We start from the raw sequence: 24,223 nt of genomic DNA on the forward strand, positions 1-24,223 counted from the left end.
ATTTTAGACTTTTCTGCAGTATTTAATGGCTAAAATTAATAGACAGACTAATTAATAGACTTTTTAAAATTTTATAAACGTTTTAATGTATTTTTCAAAATTGAGAGACTAACTAATTAATTTTCTGATACCACAAGAATGAATTAGTAAATTTCTCTAAAACAAAAAAAAATTAAGAAAAAAAAAGAAGTGAATAAACATACAGCTTTGATGATTTGAAAGATGAATATAGCTACATCCATATTCTGATTTGAGTGACTTAAGCAAACTGGGTTGACGACTTGCAATTCTCTATGCATAATTATTCATTACAAACTCATCTGATAACGTAAAAGTAATAAGGTCCAATGCATGGATGCAGAATTCGATAAGACTCTACGCATTGTTTCATTCGGTCTGACTAGATATTGGAAAGTCCGACCTAGAGGATATAAAAATCAAACTCCAATACCCTAACTATTATCCAGATTAAGGAGGCCGATCATTTTAAAGCCCATAATCAGCGAGTAGATCTCTCTTAAACACACAGGACATCACTAGAGTCATGGTTGTCTATGCGATGGACTAACAAACATGACACGCGCGATGGACAAGGCATGAGCTAACCGACTTCGCGATGGACAAGGCATGAGCTAACCGACTTCATTAATAAGCCGTCCGATATATCTGCCGCAATACACTACTATTCAATATGAGGGGAGTCAACAAAAACGTACCAAGATGAACCAATCACATTTGAAGATAGATTTTTCAACTTCACCAGTATGCTACAAAAATAGATCTTTCTCTAAATCTCAATCTCCATGAATCCGATTTCAACTTTATTAATTTCTAGTCATCCATCCAAATTTATTAATTTTCCCATGAAATCAAGGTTCTTGTCCACATGTATACATCTCCTTGAACCCATCGAATCTAAGATATCATCATCAAAAGCCATAAGAGAAGAAATTAATGCAATTGATAAATGAACAATGAAAAAGAATTTAGAACAAAATGAAAAATCAAAGTCTAAATTAGTTCCCATGTAGCATTACCATAAAGTGACAGATCTCTCAAGAGTCCAGACTTTATGCAATTCTATCGAAGCTCCACCTAAAACCTTGCTTGAATTGAAAGCCAAGCCAAAGCTTTTCACAAGTAAATGTAAGATAAAAGAGCATCAAATAATAGAGACACAGTTTGTGTAGCATTAGGTATGACACTGTTCACAATATAAAAATAAAAAGTGACAAGAGTTTAGAGATACATATGTATTAGTAATTTTTTACAACACAATATCAAATACAAATATTACTAGATTCAACAATTGCCACATTTTCATATGAGTTCCCAAGCTCAATAGGCACAACAGAAGCTGAAGTAGACAATTCCTCAGTAAACCTGGAATCAAAATTATAAATAAAATTATTATCTTTCCTTAAATTATATGCATATACTAGAACATTTCAAATGCATATAAATCAAAAAAGGAGAATTTAGTTTAAATAATAATTTTAGATGAAGGGAAAAGATAATTTATACATACCTAATCGTCTGATGAATCGATATCAGAACCATTTATAACAATTTTAGGAATATGAGCAATCTTGGACCAAACAATTTTAGGAATATGAGCAATCTTAAACCAATCTTCACCTTTTCCAGGTTCACATCTTTCGCTCAATTCATTACAATCTTCAATCTCTAGTTGTTGGAGAGACATTATATTCTGTATGCACACAGGCAATTCTTTGAGATATTCACAACTTTCTAATTTTAAAAACTGGAGAGTGTTGGAAGATCCTTGAAGAAGCCATTCTGGAAAATCCACCAATTTTGGTAACTTTGCAAGTATCAGCTTTTGAAGGTTGAATTGAGCCAAGTGTTTATCATCTTTTCCTTTCTCCTCCAATGTCAAATTGAGGTTTTCACAATTGCCAATAGCAAGAATCTCCAATGCAGTGAGGTACTTCATGCTTTGAGGCAAAGAGATTAAGCTTTCACAATCTCCAATAATAAGTGTTCGAAGATGTTTGAGGCCTTGCATATCTTCAAATAAGTGTTCTAGTTTTTCACAGCCAGCAATGGCCAAAAATCTAAGAGATGTCAAGCACCCTATTCCATTCATCGGCAAACACTTCTGCTTTGTGGAAAACACTAGAAATCTAAGGTTGATCAAGTACCTTATATCACTAGGTAACTCCTCAATACTGTCACTTAATACTAAAGTTTGTAAATTGTGTAACTTGCAAATGGAATTGGGAAGCTTTTTAATTCTAGAATTTCCATGTAGATTGAGATATCTCAAATGCTTTAGAGCACCAATCCAATCTAGTGATATTTCTAATTTGGAATGAGCCAAATCCAACATTCGCAAATATTGAAATCTCAATAAATATGAATCCAAGTCTGATTGGCTGCTAGGACTCTTTCTATCACTCTGGAATATGGCAGTTCGCACACGGTCTAAACCTTGTAAAAGGGCGGAAAGATCTTGGGGAAGTGAAGTGGAGTTAGGAAATAGCAAATGGCGAACATTGTGTGAGATGTGTGTGGTGCTTGAGGTTATTGCTAAAAATTCATTTTGTGTCAATGATAATGCAAGATCATGTACTAGATCATGCATTTTACATGTAATCCATATGCCCTCACGAGTCTCAAAGTCTTGAAAAAAAGATCTAGACCCCAGCTCCTGAAAATAACGCAACCCAATATCTTCCGGTTCTTCATCTTTGTTGGCTGATTCAAGAAGTCCATGTGCCATCCAAAATTGAATTAATTCCCAGTTAGAGAAATCATAGTCCTTTGGATAAAAAGAGCAATAAGCAAAGCACTTTTTCAAATGAGCAGGCAACTGCTCGTAACTTAATCTCAAAGCAGGTAAAATATCAGTTTCCTTCTGCTCTATCTTCCATAACTCGCTATCTCTTATAGACTTCCAATGACTTTCATCAGTATTCAGAATAAGAAGTGATGCTAATGTCTTCACTGCCAATGGAACCCCTTTGCATTTTTTGACAATTTCAACCCCAATTTTTAACAAGTTTGGATATCTCTTCACTTGGCCTTCTTTAAATGCAAATTTAGTAAACAAAGCCACACACTCATCTTCAGGAAGACCCGATAACTCATATTCTTTTGGGATGGTGCCCATAATGGAGGCTACTTTATTACTACGTGTAGTTACTAAGATTTTGCTTCCATTGGCACCCATACACAAGAGCTCTTTCAATTGGTTCCATTTCATAGGGTCATCATTCCACACATCATCTAAGATGAGCAAATACTTCTTATCACCAATGATTTCCCTCAAAATTCTTTGTAGTTGTTCCATTTCCAGTTTTTTCAACTTCTCTACATGTCTCATTCCGTCTTCTGTAGATTTAATAATTTTCTCTGTCAAAATCTTTATATCAAATTCTTCTGATACACAAACCCATATCTGAAGTTGAAAATGATTCCTTACTCTTTCATCATTATAAACAAATTTAGTGAGTGAAGTTTTCCCCAACCCTCCAATTGCAACAATAGGAATGACAGAGATTTGCTTGCTATCACTAGAGCCTTGTAAAATTCTAATGATATTTTCTTTATCATCATCTCTACCTATAACTTCAGATGGTTGTACAAATGAGTGAGTGAGTGCTCTTTCTCTAGGCATAACATGCCTACTTTCATATCGTTCTGTGAGATGAAATTTAGATTTCTGACTTGCAATCTCATCTAATCTTTCTCTTATTTGCTTTACTTTTGCACTCATTTTAAATCGAAATGCAATTGGATTAGAACATGAAAAAAAGTGATCCACCTGTAATCCAAAAATATACAGTATTGATTTCATATGCTTACATCTAGACGTAAACTAATCAATTAATATAAAAGCATGCTTTTCTTAATGACTAATCAATTCATTCTAGTCATAAATAATTTATAATTCATTTTTTAAAAAAATTTTTCAATTTAATTTAGTTTAATTCATTTCTTAATGACCTATCTTAAAATCATTTATCCTGAACATACTATGATGAAGTAGGAGTAGGCCCTTAAAATCACCGAGTATACAAAAGTTGGCCTGAGAATGTCTGATCATAGTCTTACAAAAATAATAAAAAAATTTTACTATTTAGTCTATCAAAAAAATTACTAATTAATCTTTCAGTTTTTAAAAATGCATTAAAACATCCTTAATATTTTAAAAATCTACTATTTAGTTTTTCCATTAATTTTTTTTAAATATTTAACTATTTAGTCCCTATAATTTTAAAAAACTTATTTGTTAGTCTCTGATATTTTTAAAAAATTTACTAATTAATCTCTCTCTATCAGAAATATTTAAGACTTTTTTGTAACACTTAATGGTTAAATCTAATGAACGGACTAACTTGTAGACTTTTTAAAATGTCAGAAATATTTTGATGCATTTTTCAAAATTAAAGACTAATTAGTGAATTTTCCATACTATAAGGACTAAACAGTAATTTTTTTAAATAATAATTATTTTATATTACATACCGTTTTATTATTTTTTTATAGTATATATTAACCTTATAAGTTTTTAAATATAATTATTTTAATTTATTGGACTTCATGATACAATTTTTAAAAAGTACTAAAAATTCAATAATATTTATAATTTAATTATTTATATTATTTTAATTCGTAAAATAATTAAAAAAACAACAACATATATCAAAAGTAATATATAATCTAAAAAATATAACCTTTATTTGTTGCAATGCACTTTGAAAATTTTATTTTGTTCCTTTCTTTCTTTATAGAGTTAATGTATTTTCCTTTTTGAAGTTAATTCACATACTTTCATATTATCTTCCCACGAAAATATATATAGATTTAATACAGTTAAAATAGTAATATTTTCATGGATTAATAATAAAAAAAATCTATTTTTTTTCCATTTTATAATTGTACCCTATTTTTTTTATATATAATTGACCAATTAAATTTCATATTTTAATATTTATTCTAACTATATATTTAATGTTAAATTTTCCATTAAAAATTAATAAAATTAAATGACGTGTTATTATCACCTCACTTTGTTATTTCAGCAAAATTCAAAATATAATTGATTACAATTTAAAAAATTAAAATTTAATTAAGAAATTTTTAAAATTTAAGGTACAATTATAAATTTTTTTAAAGATTACGATTTAATTAAAATTGATAATATTAAAAAATACATTATGGAATTATTATAAATTTTTTAATTTTATAAGTAGTGCATTCCAAAATGAACGTCGTACCTTTTTGGTAGTGGTTCCATACAATTGAAGCACTCGTCTTCTCTGATCTTCACATTCATATTCATCAAGCACATCCTCAGCATCATAAAGAGCATCCTTAAGCTTAGCCAACCACAACCTCAGTGGAGGGTCATTCACTTGCTTCTCCTCAGCATCCATTAGCACAGCTTTCACTGTCAACAAGATATCTTCAAGCTTTTTGAGTTCTGCTTTCAAACCCCATGCAAAACATATCTCTTTGTAGGTATGGGATGCTATCTTCTCCAACACTTTCTCAGCAATATTAAAAGCAAACGACTCTATTGCCATTTTTGTGGATTTTGATTTTTATCTGAGTGTGAACTGAGATAGATAACAAAATTCGAATCAAATTCCCATGCATTTTATAGCTTAGAAAACTCATTTGGCAAGCATCGAGTTTTCAAAGTTGTGAATTAAAACATAAATTCTATTCTTTCTGCTGATGAACTTAAAGATTATATTAAGTCTTTGGAGTGTAAAATTCTATATACTCCCATCCTCTTACTCATTCTTGGTGTAGGCAAAAGTTACAAGCAACATGATGACCTTTGGGCCCATTTGGTTTAGAAAATAGAAATACAGTTTGGGGTGAATCAAGCCGAATAAATCAAAAACTAAAATTTTAATATTTATAAAAATCAAATCGAATCAATTTCGATTTGATAGTAAATCAAATCAAAAATTTAATTCAATTCGATTTAAATTTTTAATAAATTTTTTATTTTTTACACTTTATTTATATTATTTTAAAATTTAATTAAAATATTTTAATCTTAATACAATTTAATCTCTACGTAAAAATAATATACTATTACCATATTAATCAATTCGGTTTGATTTTTTTAATTTTTTTTATTAAAATCGAATTAAATTGAAATAACCGAAATTTTTAAAATTGAAAATCGAATTGAGCTGAATTTTCAAATTAATTCAATCCGATCAATTTTTTCAATTTAAACAGAATATTACTCGTTCCTAAATACAATATTGAATTAAGCTTCATGTAAAAAATATTTTTCATTTAATAGAAAAATTAAGTTACTTTTAAAGAATATGAATTTACTTTTTTTAAAGGCTAAGTGATTTTTATATTTTCATAATTTTATTAAAGCCATGGTATATTTTATATATAAATTTATTAACCTCGTTTCTTTTTAAATATTTTTTTCAACAATGAAAAGTAAATTATTTTTTAAAAAAATTCACGAAAATTATTTTCTAGGATATTTTCTTTGGTCCATTCTCTTGTTTGCCTTGTTACAAGTGTTTCATATCCTAATTGCTTCGTAAAATTTTAAATTAAAGGGGTATTATATAAAAAAATTTAAATGTTTACTATAATTAATATTTATATCTAATATTTTAAATTTTAAATGGTAAATTAAGCTTTTTTTAATTTCTTGAATTATAGATAAAAGGATTAAATTGAATTTGAAAAAATTAATGGTAAATTATAATATAATTTTAAAAATATTATATTATAAAACATATAAAATATCATATAAAACATTACATATAACTAATATATTAAAATATTTTATTGAATATTTATATTTGATACTATAAATTATGTGTATATTTTTTATATTTGAAAATTTTTATTTTTTATCAATAATATTTTAAATAAAATAAAATATTATATATTTTAAATTATAATTTTTTTATATTTAAATTTTTATTAATATCTATGATATTATATAAAAGTGAAAATAGAGAGTGAATAATGAAATTAGTAAAAACTGATATTGTTATAATAAAAATATGTATTTAAATATTAATTTATTATTTAAATAAAATTTTGGAGATTATATTATAATTTAATATAATTTATATAAATTTAATTTAATTTTTTTAGTTATAATTATAATAAATTAAAAATATCTAATTTTATAAATATAAATGTAAATCAATATCCCCAAATTAAAATATGTAAATTGTGTTTTTTATTTTTAATTTATTATATTATTGGCATATGTAATTATTGGTTTATGAATTTAATTTAATGAGTTTTTTAAAAGATAAAGTATAACTTAGTTTTGAGATAATCAAAATGTCTTTATTTTGTTTTTTTGCTAACAATAATTTGATCTTAACGTTTGATTTTGTTAACAGATTAATACCTACAGTCTAACTTGATTAATAGCACCATTAACTACTTTCATTTTAAAATAATTTATTTTATAATTTTTTTATCAACATAATATGTAATATTTAAACCTAAATTTTTTATTTTAATCAATTATTTATTTCATCTAAATACAATTTAAAATACTTTTTCTAATAATTATAAAAATAAATAATTAATTAAATTTATATGCAAAAACTGTTTTATTAATGATTAAATTATTTCAATTTAAATATAAATTAAATTAACAAAATCAAAATTTAAAAATTCTCAATTTTCATTTCAAAAAAGACGAGAATTAACATGGGACTTTTGACGCATCTCAATGACAAAAATTTTAATCAATATTAACTATACGGCCGCGTAGACTTAATTTAACATTCTGATGATAAAACATAAAATTATTAATTATTCATTTTAAATTATATATATTTTTTACGGTCAGCTTCCAATACCATAGTGCATACAAATTTCAATTAATAAACTAAAATTCATGGTATATTTTTTATACTGTTTAAATTTTTAATAAATACATTACTAATAATTTAAGTAACAGTATCTTCATAAAAATATGTTATTTTAATACTGCTAAGACAGCAGTTTGACAATGATTTAAAATTATTATAAAAAAATTTATGTAAATGGTATATTTTAATAAAAAATTATTTTATATTTAATAAAATTATAATTTTAACTACACTTTTTATCCGTCACAGAAAATAATTAAATCACTACTTATTTTTAACAAGAAAAAAAATATAATAATCCCATTGTAAGCAAGCAATAGAAAAACGGCATTCTAAAAATGAAAGAAATTACAATATTAATCCCATTGATGTGGATCCAATTCATCCTCACGTTTTTTCCTTCCAGAAATTAGTTCTTTATGCATCCACTGCCTTCTTCTAAATATTCCAAGATTTAAATCAATGCTACAATATAACATGATCTTTCCAACTTGATTCTTTAAATAACATTTAAGAACATTAATGCCAAAGAAACCATAAACACACCTGAATCTGACTCACATTTATTTGATTCATTCAGTATAGGCAACAGCATTTGTCAATCAAACCCATTTCCAGGAAAGACTACGTAAATAAAAAGAAACAAAGATCCCATCATCTCAACTGATCATGGCTGTATTGGGGTACTAAAACCAGACAAAACATTACCAATAAAAGGCATTCGCTATAAATAACGCAGATGATCACCAGCTAAAATTACTTCACAATGAAGTTCTGGCGACTGATTGGATTCATCACAACTGGAGAACATATTCATCTATGTTATTAAAAAACAAAAACAAAAACAAACAACATCCCAAGCTTTCTCAATGGTGTGGGCTTTTACCACATTTCCGAAAGCTTTAGATCTGACTCTTAAGTTAAACTCGGCTGTGGTTCTCAGGAAATCTAGAATTGAAAAAGAACTGAATTTATAGAAACCAAGCTAAATTTCTGTTACTTCTTGATCTGATTCAGTTCTTTACCAAAATCTGAATATAAAACAAATATAACCTGAACCAAAGCCAAAACCTAGTCAACAAATGTATATGCAATTACAATGAATTTCATTATAATTAATTAGGGGGTAAATTTTACCCATGGTACCTAAACTTCAATTGAAGTAACCAAAAAACCACATTTCACCTATTAGCGAGTTTAGAGGTTAAAATAAGTTAATTTATTATTTAATTTTTAAATACAGTTAAATATTACTTCAATATCCTCATGTAAAAATATCTCTTCTCTCTCATTCATTCCTTTTCCCTCCCACCCAGTTGTCCTCCACCCATTCTCTAAATGAACTCTTTCATAAAGCTTCTTCAGCACCACTGAGCTTAATGAAGTCGGGCAAAATATTGAAGCAATCTTCCAGCGTATACTTGAATTGAAAAAGAATTAAATAACAGAAGGGCAAAAGCTAATTCCTAATTATGATGTGATGTAGCTATTTAACATGAGGTCAAGCTTCTGCAATGGTGGTATAACTGAGATCTTTTGCCAAAACAAAAGACACCTCTCACAGACATTCAACTCCAGAGATCCAAAACCCCTATCATCTCAATGGGTCAACCACTGTCTAAAGGTAAAAAACTCCCTCTCAAGGTTTTGTTTCTCAGATTTCATCATTCTCTATTTGGGACACTTGCTGCTGATGAATGTGTAGAATACTTTGCTTCAATGTTATAGTGGTTGATGCTTTTTTTATGGGCTCCATGGAATGGTTTGTGTAAAGATAGATTTATGAAGTGGGCCTCGGTAAATTTCACAATCTAATGGATGGAAAATTGAGCTGAAGGGAAGCTTTATTCTATTGAAGGAAGATAGTATCGGTTTAATAAGGGTGTTCTGAGTATCTCAGTAAGCTGTCTGAAAACCTTTTACAATATGTTTGGATGGAGTGAAAGGAGTTTTTAAAGTAAAGATAAAATAATGGAAAGTAAGGTACTAAAACCTCTATAACCCACCAATTTGGTACTTTGGAAAAGTGAGTTTTTGAAGGTTCTAAACGTCTGGAAACCTGACCTCCTTTAAACCAATAAGAAAAGTCTCCCAAACAAACTCACTACTTTACAAATCCACATCTTGCTTCCAAAACATCCACCCAAACAAATTAATGTTTTTGGAATTTCTCAACACGTGTTACAGGGATTTAGAATGAGAAATGGGCGACGTTGGCAATTGAATTAAAAATGTTTCAATCTTTTTAGCAGTTCAACTTATTGTCTGGAGCTTGAAAATTAATGGCTGAACTGTTGTGAGTCATCATTTCTATATGATATCATAGCAAGGAAATTTGCAATTGAAGAAAAAGTTGAGATAAGAATTTTTGAGCAGTTATTATAAAAAATGCAAATCCCAGAATTTACAGTATATAAGTACAATAATAACATCACCATTTGATGTTTTGTGATTAAGATTGTTCATTTCTCTATGAATATTTGTTTGCATTTTGGAGTTCTAATTTTATTGTTTTCCATTGTTAATTTTGATTGTGTTATCCAGATACATTGTCAGAGCCCAGAGGTGATAATGTTGTTGTGTAAAATTAAGCCTTTTTTATATATATTTTTTTTCTTTTGGTAATGGTTTTGTAGATTAACAGGCTTTCTTTGGACATGAAGGTAGATACTTTTGATAAATTAGCTGACAACTTTGGGGCTACATGACAAGCTTCTTTTTGTCTGTATGTTTGGAGGAAGTATAACAGGTTTCTAGTTGATATTGCTATCATGCCTTTTTTGAAATAAGTTCTCTGCATATTTTCCTTTTTCAATCATTTGTATGATTTAACTGAAACCTAATCCAACATATCCCACCAATCTGCTTATTGACCTATAGCCTAAGAATAAGGAAGTTGATTCCCTTATATCTTAACTGTACATAAGGAACTGAAAATCTATAGACTACAAGTGATGTGTTGCAAGGTGTTTCGACCAATTGAAATGCTAAAATAGTAGCATCCGATAATATGTTATATTCTTCTCTGTATATTAATTTACGGGTTTACATAATTTATTTCATTGGGCAGAAATCTCCCCTATTAGAATAATATAAAAAAGATCATACAATTCATGAATCTCAAACATCACTGCCATCCTAGAGTGAAGAAAAAATGCAAATGCCGTCACTTATTAAAATTGAGCTCAAATATTCACATAGAAAAAGTGGATCCAGGGAAAACAAATCTTAACAAAGGAAAGCAAGTCCACAAATAACCCAAATAAAACAGTAGATGATGTAATGTAAGCCACAATCTCAGCAAATCAGAAAACCAAGAATATTAGCAATCTATGAATCTGAACACCCAAAGTTAACAATCTTTGAATCTGAAAACCCAAAGTTAACAATCTTTGAATCTGAAAACCCAAAATTAACAATCTCAGCAAATCCTCTGAATCCGATACTTCAATATCAAGACATAATCGAAAATGAAGTGCTTAGAGAACCAGCAAAACTGAGAAAGTAATAGAATTAACAACCTCAGCAAATCTGAAAACCCACTAACCTGCGGTGATGTAATCGGTACCGTGAGTGGACGTTGAAGGATTATGAGCAATTAAACACACACTAACCTGAAATCCAAACCACAAGAACACAAATCTGAGCAACCTCGAACCCATAGAATCCCAAACCCACAAACATAGCTATCAACACAAACCAAGAGAAACATAACCTGCAGAAACAGTAGCAGCGAGGGCAACTGAGAGGAGCCCGAGAGAGAGGGAGAGAGAGAGAGAGAGAGAGAGAGACCGTGAAGAGCCGGGGGGTGAGATCGAAAGGAGAGGGAGGGAGACCGATGTTAGGGTTTAGAATGTTTGTTTCTATTTTGACGTTTTTATTTGGATAAATTATTATTTAGGTACTATATTATTAGAAATTTTATGAGTTAATTTATCAATTTAATAAAATATCTGAAAAATAATTTATATTAAAAAATATTTTTTTAAATAATTTATTTTTTATTATTTAATTGTAATTTAAAAATAAATTTTATTAATAAATTTATATATGAAAGTTTTAATAAAAATTTTTGGATGAAAAATTATTTTTTCTAAAATAATTTATTTTTTATTGACCAAATTTTTTAAATATTTTATACATTAAAAAATATTTTTTATAAATTAAACGGAGTTTGAAACATTATTAGTGTTATAAAAACTCTCATTAATTTATGCTATGTGTACTTTTATTATTAGCAATCAAGAATTTCATGGTTTTATTGAAAATATAAAGTAATTTCCTATAAATTAATTTTTTTAATATATTCTTATGGTTTTTGCTATTTTATCTATGATTATAATAATTTGTTTATATTTTTAATATTATTTATAATTTTTTAAATGAGATGTTAAGAATAAATTTGGTATTTAGTATAAAGAAAAAAGAAAAGGTAATTTCAACTCTTTTTATTTAGTAAAATTTTCTTTTATATTTTATAACAAAATTTGAATTGAAATATTTATAAATTTCTATGGTATTTTATTTATTTCAATAGTTATTGAACTCTTTTCTAAGATTTAAATAATTTATTTTTTAATTTATAAATAGAGATTTAATGCCGTTATAGTTTTAGGGATTAAGTGACTATTTTAAAAAATTTGTGGATTTAAATAGTTATTATAAAATATTTAAAAGTTTATATGAACCTTTTTTTTTCAAGAGTTTAAATGATTTTTTACTAATTTTTGAAGGGTTTAAAAGAATTTTTTTGCTCTTCTTTAAAATATTGTTTATAAAAGCAATAATAAAATCATAAAATTTATATTTAAATAATTTTTATTAGCATAGTAGTTATATAAAGATAATGATCACTTTCATAAATTTAGTGTCATATTAACATATGTAAAATAATAATAAATATTATTATTATTGTTATTATTATTATTATTAGAATGAAAGAGATATATAGCATATGAATATTAACAACAAAGTAATATAGCAAAGGAGAAAAAGAGAAAGGAAGATATATATGGTAGAAAAAATATTATTTAGTTCTTATAATATGAAAATTTATTAGCTAATTCTTCTATTTTAAAAAATATATTTAAATATTCTTAACATTATAAAAAAATTTACTATAGTTTTTTCATTAATTTTGACGTTAATTATTTTATTATTTAATTTTTATAATTTAAAAAAATTTATGAGTTAGTCTTTTAGATTTAAAAAAAATATTAATTAGCCCCTATTAAGAGTATTTTAGACTTTTTATAATATGATTAAAACTAACGGAGAGACTAACTAATAAATTTTTTAAAATGTTAAGAATATTTTAATATATTTTTTTAAAATTGAGAGATTAAATTTTTTTTTTGGATTAAATAGTAATTTTTTTGTTATAAAAAAATATTTAAAGAAAAGAGAAATCAAACTCTAATTATTATGAGATTTTAAATATACTTTTTTAATCCGTCTAGTGGATGGTGAACTTATATAAAAAATATAATAATAGAATGATTAAAAGATATAAGTATATAATAAAAAAATATTAAAAATATGTTTTAAAGTTTACAAACTGTGTATTGTTTAATTTATTAAATTTCAAATCATAGTAAAAATACCACTAATATGTAAAAATATATTAGTAGTTTATTAATATACTTTAACATAATCCGAACAGGTGATATTTATGAATTATTCGAATCTATTCCATTAAAACACAAGAAAATTAAGAAAGAAAAAGAAGTGGATAAACATACAGCTTTTGATGATTTGAAAGATGAATATAGCTACATCCATATTCTGATTTGAGTGACTTAAGCAAACTGGGTTGACGATTTGCAATTCTCCATGCATAGGTTTTCATTACAAACTCATCTGATAACATAAAAATAATAAGATCCATTGATAAAATAAAAATAATAAGATCCGTTGAGATCGTGACACATGAATGTAGAGTATGATAAGACTTTATGCATTATTTTATTCTGTTTGAGGAAAGTCCAACCTAGAGGATATAAAAATCAAATTTCAGCACCTTAGATCTTACTATTATTCAGATTAGGTAGGCCGATCATTTTAAAGCCCATAATCAACAAGTAGATCTCTCTTAAATACGTAGGATATCATTAGGGTCAAGGTTGTCTATGCGATAGGATTGACAAACATGACATGCGCGATGGACAAGTCATGGGCTAACCGACTCCATTGCCACAACACACTATTATTCAATCTAAGGGGAAGTCAACAAAAACGTACCAAGATGAACCAATCACATTCAAAGACAGATTTTTCAACTTCACCAGTATATTACAAACACAAATCCTTCTCTAAACCTCAATCTCGATGAATCGAATTTCAACCTTATTAATTTCCAATCATCTATCCAAATTTATTAACTTTCCCGTGAAATCAAGCTTATTGTCCACGTCTTCTTGAACCCATCGAATTTAAGATATCATCATCAAAAGTAGTAAGAGAAGAAATTAATGCAATTGATAAATGAACAATGAAAAAGAATTTAAAATAAAATGAAAAGTCAAAGTCTAAATTAGTTCCATGTAGCATTAACATAAAGTGACAAATCTCTCAAGAGTCAAGACTTTATGCAATTCTCTCAAAGAGCATCAAGTAATAGAGAGATAGTGTGTGCAACATTAGGTATGATACTGACCTGGAATCGAAATTAAATATAAATAAAATTATTATCTTTTCCTTGAATTATAGGCATATACTAAAATATTTCAAATGCATATAAATCAAGAAGGGAGAATTTAGTTTAAATAATAATTTTGGATGAAGAGAAAAGATAATTTATACATACCTAATTGTCTGATGAATCGATGTCACATGTATTAGCAATTTTTTATAACACAACATCAAATACAAATATTACTAGATTCAATAATTGTCATATTTTCATCTGAGTTCCCAGGCTCAATAGACACAATAGAAGCTGAAGTAGACAATTCCTCAATAGACCTGGAATTGAAATTAAATATAAATAAAATTATTATCTTTTCCTTGAATTATAGGCATATACTAGGATATTTCAAATGCATATAAATCAAGAAGAGAGAATTTAGTTTAAATAATTATTTTGGATGAAGGGAAAAGATAATTTATACATACCTAATCGTCTGATGAATCGATGTCAGAACCGTTAATAACAATTTTAGGAATATGAGCAATCTTGGACCAATCTTCACCTTTTCCACGTTCACATCTTTTGCTCAATTCATCACAATCTTTAATCTCCAATTGTTGGAGAGACGCGGTACTTTGTATGCATACTGGCAATTTTTTGATATATTCACAATTTTCCAGTTTTAAGAACCGGAGAGTGTTGGAAGATCCTTGAAGAAGCCATTCTGGAAAATCCACCAATTTTGGTAACATTGCAAGTATCAGCTTTTGAAGGTTGAATTGAGCCAAGTGTTTATTACTTTTTCCATTTTCCTCTAATGTCAAATTGAGGTTTTCACAATTGACAATAACAAGAATCTCTAATGCAGTGAGGTACTTCATGCTTTGAGGCAAAGAGATTAAGCTTCCACAATATTCAATAATCAGAGTTCGAAGATGTTTGAGGCCTTGCATATCTTCAAATAAGTGTTCTAGTTCTTCACATAAAAAAATGCACAAAAATCTAAGAGATGTCAAGCACCCAATTCCATTCATCGGCAAACACTTCTGCTTTGTGGAAAACAGTAGAAATCTAAGGTTGATCAAGTACCTTATATCACTAGGTAACTCCTCAATACTGTCACTTAATACTAAAGTTTGTAAATTGTGTAACTTGCAAATGGAATTGGGAAGCTTTTTAATTGTAGAATTTCCATGTACATGGAGATATCTCAAATGCTTTAGAGCACCAATCCGATCTAGTGTTATTTCTAATTTGGAATCAGCCAATTCCAACATTCGCAAATATTGAAATCTCAATAAATATGAATCCAAGTTTGATTGGCTGCTAGGACTCTTTTCATCACTCTGGAATATGGCAGTTCGCACACGGTCTAAACCTTGTAGAAGGGTGGAAAGATCTTGGGGAAGTGAAGTGGAGTTAGGAAATAGCAAATGGCGAACATTGTGTGTGGTGCTTGAGGTTATTGCTAAAAATTCATTTTGTGTCAATGATAATGCAAGATCATGTACTAGATCATGCATTTTACATGTAATCCATATGCCCTCACGAGTCTCAAAGTCTCAAAGCACTTTTTCAAATGAGCAGGCAACTGCTCGTAACTTAATCTCAAAGCAGGTAAAATATCAGTTTCCTTCTGCTCTATCTTCCATAACTCGCTATCTCTTATAGACTTCCAATAACTTTCATCAGTATTCATAAGAAGAAGTGATGCTAATGTCTTCACTGCCAATGGAAAGAGGTAAGGAGGGGGATTAAAAGTGATGCTAATGGGTTCAGAACCCCATGAGGTGGATTAAAAGTATCTCACATCGGAAAGAGGTAAGGAGGGGGAAGCCTTATAAGGGCAAGCCCCAAGAGACCCCAGTGGACGCGTTTTGGGAAGACAGGGTAGTAAATCCCTTGACCAAGAAACAAACACGTGAGGGGAAGGACGCTGGGCGTGAACCCAAAGCGGACAATATTCACTGTGGGCCCAGAGGATGTTACAATTGGTATCAGAGCCTGGGCCTCATGAGTACGGTGTGCTGAGCGAGGACGCTCAGGCCTTATGGGGGGAAGGAACCCATGAGATGAATTAAAAGTATCCCACATCGGAAAGAGGTAAAGAGGGGGAAGCCTTATAAGGGTAAGCCCCAAGAGACCCCAGTGGACGCGTTTTGGGAAGACAGGGTAGTAAATCCCTTGACCCAGAAACAAACCCGTGAGGGGAAGGACGCTGGGCGTGAACCCAAAGCGGACAATATTCACTGGTGTGGGCCCAGAGGATGTTACAACATAGGCAGCGGCGGCGGCGGGTTGGTGGATTCCCTGCTGCAGAGTCAGCTGTCCGATCATCTCCCTCAATTCTGCCAAGGATGCCTCAATCGCAGCAAGTCGCGCCTCTTGGTTATCTGCCATGACCGAACTTTGCTCTGATACCAATCTAATAAAGGACTATTTAGACTCCGTCAGGAGTTTCAACCAATATCGCTTGGCTAAGACGAAATAAGTGAAAAGATAGGATGAAAGACTAAAAGTCTTATTGAAATTCCTCAAAGATTGAAAAGTATTTTTCTAATAGCCAAGGGAGGCTATTTATAATAGAAACAAAACCCTAATGTGCAAAATTATGAAAATACCCAAAATATCCAAAAATAATAATTAAAATATAAAAGTTAGCCCCGGTCCAAGTCTGCCGTAAAATTCAAGGCTAGTTGCTCCATGTCATTTGCAACTCATCATATTTCCCACACTTGCATCTTTGCTTATCCTCAAGTGTAGAAATTTAAATCCTTATAAAAACAATAAAGATATAGCCTCGTCCTCAACCATTTAAAACTTAATTTGTCCAAAGCAAAGAGCCAAATTGTCATGCAATAAGATAATAGCAGAAATAGCTTGTTCATTTCAATAAATCTCATCTTTAAAATGTGTTTCTCAAGATATAAAACTGAACCTTTATTCAATTTCAAGCACACAAAATATTTAGAATGCCATTAATATTAAACTACTATTTTGAAAGAATAAACTCTTAAAAACTCTTGGTTAGACTGATAAAATTTAAAGATTTTGGAGAGTTTTATTATACTTCCTACTATATCTTGCATGACATCGATAAAGTGAACAAAGTGAACGTGAAACAAATTATTAGTGAGTTGAAGTTGTTGAACCTTCATTCCAACCAGCTTACAGGGCAAATTCCTAGCAACATTTTTGCTATGGGAATGTTGGAAGTCCTCGTTCTTACACAAAATAGATTGAGTGGGAGAATTCCTGAGTTCGTTTGAAACTGCAAAGGCCTTTCGAATATCTGAATTGGGAACAATGATCTTGAAGGAGTTATTCCAAAGGCAATTGGGAATTTTAGTAGCCTCACGTATTTTGAAGCAGACGATAATCATTTATCTAGTGATATTATCTCTGAGTTTGCTCAGTGCTCTAATCTCACCCTTCTGAATCTGGCCTCAAATGGATTTAGTGGAGTTATTCCTCCTCAGCTTGGACAGCTTGTAAATTTGCAGGAATTGTGACCGGTGTCGAATCCGTCAATTTAAAATTCACTAGAGTTTTTTTGTATGAAAGTAGTTTCAGTTGATCATTAGTTAGAAAAAAATAATTGTCATTATCTATTGTTTGGTTATAGTGGTCAAACATATGAATTCCACAAATTCTTCTTTATATATAAATTAATCCGCTTCGCGCTTAAATTAATTCCTAGTTAACTAACAATCCCAACACGTATATAGATTTAATAAGTCAACTGCATTAAAAGAGAAAAAACCCAAACTTTGATCAATAAAAACACGCGTTTTATTTAAATTAAATCTACCAATTTTTTAACAAAAACTAATATATTAATTGCTACCTGTTATTAACCCAATTAAACAATTACGAATTTAATTAGATTAAGTAGTAATATGTTATTGAATTATAAAAAAACAACAATGAAGGTGGTGTTCTTCAAATTCAGAAATTAACAGAAAATAGAAATAAGATGAAAAGAATTGAAGCACATAACCTCACAATTTGAATAAAATTTCAATTTAAATTAATGAAAATAATTATTTAGCCTCTAAAGGTCATAATAAATTGCAACAACTAAGGAAAAAAAGAAGAAAAGAAAAAGAAGAAGATGGAGAAGGAGATGGGAGGCGGCGGCAAGAGAGGAGAGGAGGGAGAGAAGAAAATATATAATGATCTAGGTTTAATTATAGGAGCCTTTATATAGGTACAAAAAGATAAAATTTAATAATTTAAAATAAACTCTACTACTCCTATCTTATCCCTATCCTAATCTGATTATGTTTGATCCAACTTGAAGCTTATCTTATCCTTGCTTGGTAGGGGTGTAAACGAACTAAACTGTTCATGAGCTATTCGAGGCTCGGCTCGATAAAAACTCAGTAGGGCTCGACTCGTTTTCTAAACGAGTCGAGCTCGAGCTCGCTTTTTAGGCTCGTTTAATAAACGAGCCGAGTTTAAGCTTAGCAGTATTCAACTCGTTTAAGTTCGCGAGCTCGGCTCGTTTTCAAGCTTGCGAACAAGCTCGTAAGTAGGCTCGTGAATAAGCTTGTAAGTAGGCTTGTGAACAGGCTCGCGAACAAGCTCGTGAACAAGCTCGTGAATATGCTCATTTGTCAAGTTTGTGAATAAGTTCATTTACAAGACTCATAAATAAATTTAATAATATATTTATTTATAAACTATTAAATAAAATCATGAGTTATATCATTTATCCTTTAATATTTTATATTAATGCTATATTTTATAAATGTGTAATTATATTAATTTTTTTATAAATAATTTACTATTTAAAATTATATTACAATAATCACAAAAAATATATTTTATAAATTACAATAATTTATAATTTAATTTTAAATTTAAAATAAAGAAGTTAATGATATATATATGAGAATAAATGTAGTATATTAAATATAAATATGATTTTAATATAAAAAAATAAATACTTTACAATAAATATTAAGTAATAATTTTAGAAAGAATTAAGTAATAATATAAATAAACGAGTCGAGCTGGAGCTTATAAAATTTTTTAATAAACGAGATTGAGCTTAAGCCATAAAACAATGGAAAATTCATTGATTGGTCCTGTGATATAGGGAAGCTCATTAGTTGAGTTTAAAAAAATATATTAAAACTATCCTGAAATTTTAGAAAATCTACTAATTAGTCTTGTTGTTAGTTTTAATTGTTAAGCGTTTTACTATTTAGTTCATGTGATATAGAAAAATTTATTAGCTGATTTTTCAGTTTCGTAAAAATGTCTACTAATTATTCCTTCTATATTGAGGGCATTTTAGATTTTTCTACTGCATTTAATGGCTAAAATTAATAAACGGATTAATTAGTAGACTTTTTAAAATCTCATAAATATTTTAATCTATTTTTCAAAATTGAGAGACTACCTAATTAATTTCCCAATACCACAAGGATGAATTAGTAAATTTCTCTAAAACACAAGAAAATTAAGAAAGAAAAAGAAGTGGATAAACATACAGCTTTTGATGATTTGAAAGATGAATATAGCTACATCCATATTCTGATTTGAGTGACTTAAGCAAACTGGGTTGACAATTTGCAATTCTCCCTGCATAGGTTTTCATTACAAACTCATCTGATAACATAAAAATAATAAGATCCGTTGATAATATAAAAATAATAAGATCCGTTGAGATCATGACATATGAATGTAGAGTATGATAAGACTCTATGCATTGTTTTATTCTGTCAGACCATATTGGAAAGTCCAACCTAGAGGATATAAAAATCAAATCCTAGCACCTTAGATCTTACTATTATTCAGATTAGGTAGGCCGATCATTTTAAAGCCCATATTCAACGAGTAGATCTCTCTTAAATACGCAGGACATCATTAGGGTCATGGTTGTCTATACGATAGGATTAACAAACATGACACGCGCGATGGACAAGTCATGGGCTAACCGACTCCATTAATGAGCCGTATTATTCAATCTAAGGGGACGTCAACAAAAACGTACAAAGATGAACCAATCACATTCAAAGGCAGATTTTTCAACTTCACCAGTATATTACAAACACAAATCCTTCTCTAAACCTCAATCTCGACGAATCGGATTTCAACCTTATTAATTTCCAATCATCTATCCAAATTTATTAACTTTCCCATGAAATCAAGTTTCTTGTCCACGTCTTCTTGAACCCATCGAATCTAAGATATCATCATCAAAAGCTGTAAGAGAAGAAATTAATGCAATTGATAAATGAACAATGAAAAAGAATTTAAAATAAAATGAAAAATCAAAGTCTAAATTAGTTCCATGTAGCATTACCATAAAGTGACAGATCTCTCAAGAGTCAAGACTTTATGCAATTCTCTCAAAGCTCCACCTAAAACCTTGCTTGAATTGAAAGCCAAGCCAAAGCTTTTCACAAGTAATTAAATGTAAGATAAAAGAGCATCAAATAATAGAGACACAGTTTGTGTAGCATTCGGTATGACACTGTTTACAATATAAAAATAAAAAGTGACAAGCGTTTAGAGATACACATATATTAGCAATTTTTTACAACACAACATCAAATACAAATATTACTAGATTCAACAATTGCCACATTTTCATCTGAGTTCCCGTGCTCAATAGGCACAACAGAAGCTGAAGTAGACAATTTCTCAGTAAATCTAGAATCAAAATTATAAATAAAATTATTATTTTTCCTTAAATTATATGCATATACTAGAACATTTCAAATGTATATAAATCAAAAAAGGAAAATTTAGTTTAAATAATAATTTTAGATGAAAGAAAAAGATAATTTATACATACCTAATCGTCGGATGAATCGATGTCAGAACATTGATAACAATTTTAGGAATATGAGCAATCTTGGACCAATTTTCACCTTTTCCACGTTCACATCTTTCGTTCAATTCATCACAATTTTCAATCTCCAATTATTGGAGAGACGCTATATTCTGTATGCATACAGGCAATTTTTTGAGATATTCACAACTTTCTAATTTTAAGAACTGGAGAGTGTTGGAGGATCCTTGAAGAAGCCATTCTGGAAAATCCACCAATTTTGGTAACTTCGCAAGTATGAGCTTTTGAAGGTTGAATTGAGCCAAGTGTTTATCACTTTTTCCTTTCTCCTCCCATGTCAAATTGAGGTTTTCACAATTGCCAATAGCAAGAATCTCTAATGCAGTGAGGTACTTTATGCTTTGAGGCAAAGAGATTAAGCTTTCACAACCATCAATAACTAGGGTTCGAAGATGTTTGAGGCCTTGCATATCTTCAAATAAGTGTTCTAGTTTTTCACAGCTACCAATGCCCAAAAATCTAAGAGATGTCAAGCACCCTATTCCATTCATCGGCAAACACTTCTGCTTTGTGGAAAACAGTAGAAATCTAAGGTTGATCAAGTACCTTATATCACTAGGTAACTCTTCAATACCTTCACATAACATTAAAGTTTGTAAATTGTATAACTTGCAAATGGAATTGGGAAGCTTTTTAATTCTAGAATTTCCATGTAGATGGAGATATCTCAAATGTTTTAGAGCACCAATCCAATCTAGTGGTATTTCTAATTTGGAATGAGCCAAATCCAACATTCGCAAATATTGAAATCTCAATAAATATGAATCCAAGTTTGATTGGCTGCTAGGACTCTTTTCATCACTCTGGAATATGGCAGTTCGCACACAGTCTAAACCTTGTAAAAGGGTGGAAAGATCTTGGGGAAGTAAAGTGGAGTTAGGAAATAGCAAATGGCGAACATTGTGTGAGATGTGTGTGGTGCTTGAGGTTATTGCCAAAAATTCATTTTGTGTCAATGTTAATGCAAGATCATGTACTAGATCATGCATTTTACATGTAATCGATATGCCCTCACCAACCTCAAAATCTTGAAAAAAAGATCTAGATCCCAACTCCTGAAAATAACGCAACCCAATATCTTCCGGTTCTTCATCTTGGTTGGCTGATTCAAGTAGTCCATGTGCCATCCAAAATTGAATTAATGTCAAATCATTGAATTCATAGTCCTTTGGATAAAAAGAGCAATAAGCAAAGCACTTTTTCAAATGAGCAGGCAACTGCTCGTAACTTAATCTCAAAGCAGGTAAAATATCAGTTTCCTTCTGCTCTATCTTCCATAACTCGCTATCTCTTATAGACTTCCAATAACTTTCATCAGTATTCAGAAGAAGAAGTGATGCTAATGTCTTCACTGCCAATGGAACCCCTTTGCATTTTTTGACAATTTCAACCCCAATTTTTAACAAGTTTGGATATCTCTTCACTTGGCCTTCTTTAAATGCACATTTAGTAAACAAAGCCACACACTCATCTTCAGGAAGACCCGATAACTCATATGCTTTTGGGATGGTGCCCATAATGGAGGCTACTTTATTACTACGTGTAGTTACTAAGATTTTGCTTCCATTGGCACCCATAGACAAGAGCTCTTTCAATTGGTTCCATTTCATAGGGTCATCATTCCACACATCATCTAAGATGAGCAAATACTTCTTATCACCAATGCTTTCCCTCAAAATTCTTTGTAGTTGATCCATTTCCATATTTTTCAACTTCTCTACATGTGTTATTCCGTCTTCTGTAGATTTAATAATTTTCTCTGTCAAAATCTTTATGTCAAATTCTTCTGATACACAAACCCATATCTGAAGTTGAAAATGATTCCTTACCCTTTCATCATTATAAACAAATTTAGCGAGTGAAGTTTTTCCCAACCCTCCAATTCCAACAATAGGAATGACAGAGATTTGCTCGCTATCACTAGAGTCTTGTAAAAGTCTAATGATATTTTCTTTATCATCATCTCTACCTATAACTTCAGATGCTTGTACAAATGAGTGAGTGAGTGCTCTTTCTCTAGGCATAACATGCCTACTTTCATATCGTTCTGTGAGATGAAATTTAGATTTCTGACTTGCAATCTCATCTAATATTTCTCTTATTTGCTTTACTTTTGCACTCATTTTAAAACGAAATGCAATTGAATTAGAACATGAAAAAAAGTGACCCACCTGTAATTCAAAAATATACACTATTGATTTCATATGCTTACATTTAAACATAATCAGTAACAGCGTGCTTTTCTTAATGACTATCCGATTGCAAGTAATTATAATAGTATTTTAAGCTCTACACAGGGCTTGAGTTTTTTATACTCAAACTTAAAATAATAAAATTTCAAAGGAAATATTTGATTTCAATGAGTAGACTTTTTAAAATCTCATAGACGTTTTAATGTATTTTTCAAAATTGAGAGACTAACTAATTAATTTTCCAATACCAGAAGGATGAATTAGTAAATTTCTCTAAAACAAAAGAAAATTAAGAAAGAAAAAGAAGTGGATAAACATCCAGCTTTTGATGATTTGAAAGATGAATATAGCTACATCCATATTCTGATTTGAGTGACTTAAGCAAACTGGGTTGACGACTTGCAATTCTCTATGCATGGCTATTCATTACAAACTCATCTGATAACGTAAAAATAATGAGGTCTGTTTAGATTGTGACACATGAATGCAGGATACGATAAGATTTTACATATTGTTTCATTCGATCTGACTAGATATTGGAAAGTCCGACCTGGAGGATATAAAATGAAACCTCCTTAAACACGTTGGACATCACTAGGGTCATGGTTGCCTATGCGATAGGACTGAAAAATATGGTACGCGCAATAGACAAGGCATGGGCTAACCGACTCCATTA

The 24,223-nt window shown here is 29.6% G+C and overlaps 1 protein-coding gene across 1 annotated transcript; it reads right to left on the reverse strand.

Moving 5' to 3' along the window:
- Positions 1-1,513: 1,513 nt before the first annotated feature.
- Positions 1,514-23,719, reverse strand: LOC110622440 (putative disease resistance protein RGA1). The gene is made up of 4 exons (XM_021766934.2): positions 23,626-23,719; positions 22,700-23,541; positions 16,067-16,205; positions 1,514-2,824 (listed from the first exon to the last, which is right to left on the reverse strand). The coding sequence occupies exons 2-4, from the start codon at positions 23,476-23,478 to the stop codon at positions 1,529-1,531; spliced, it is 2,214 nt and encodes a 737-aa protein (XP_021622626.2). The 5' UTR covers positions 23,479-23,541; positions 23,626-23,719; the 3' UTR covers positions 1,514-1,528.
- Positions 23,720-24,223: the final 504 nt, after the last annotated feature.

This window comes from Manihot esculenta, chromosome 9 (assembly GCF_001659605.2).
Source record: "Manihot esculenta cultivar AM560-2 chromosome 9, M.esculenta_v8, whole genome shotgun sequence".
NCBI lineage: Eukaryota > Viridiplantae > Streptophyta > Magnoliopsida > Malpighiales > Euphorbiaceae > Manihot > Manihot esculenta.

Bases quoted from the DNA above. Each gene is read 5' to 3' on its own strand.
- LOC110622440 (XM_021766934.2), bottom strand. From the start codon at position 23,478: ATGAGTGCAAAAGTAAAGCAAATAAGAGAAATATTAGATGAGATTGCA. The intron at 16,206-22,699 runs ATTAGCATCACT...GGCAGTGAAGAC, and splicing joins GTTCCATTGGCAGTGAAGAC to ATTAGCATCACTTCTTCTTA. The intron at 2,825-16,066 runs TTGAAAAAGTGC...TTGCCTGCTCAT, and splicing joins ACGAGCAGTTGCCTGCTCAT to TTGAAAAAGTGCTTTGCTTA.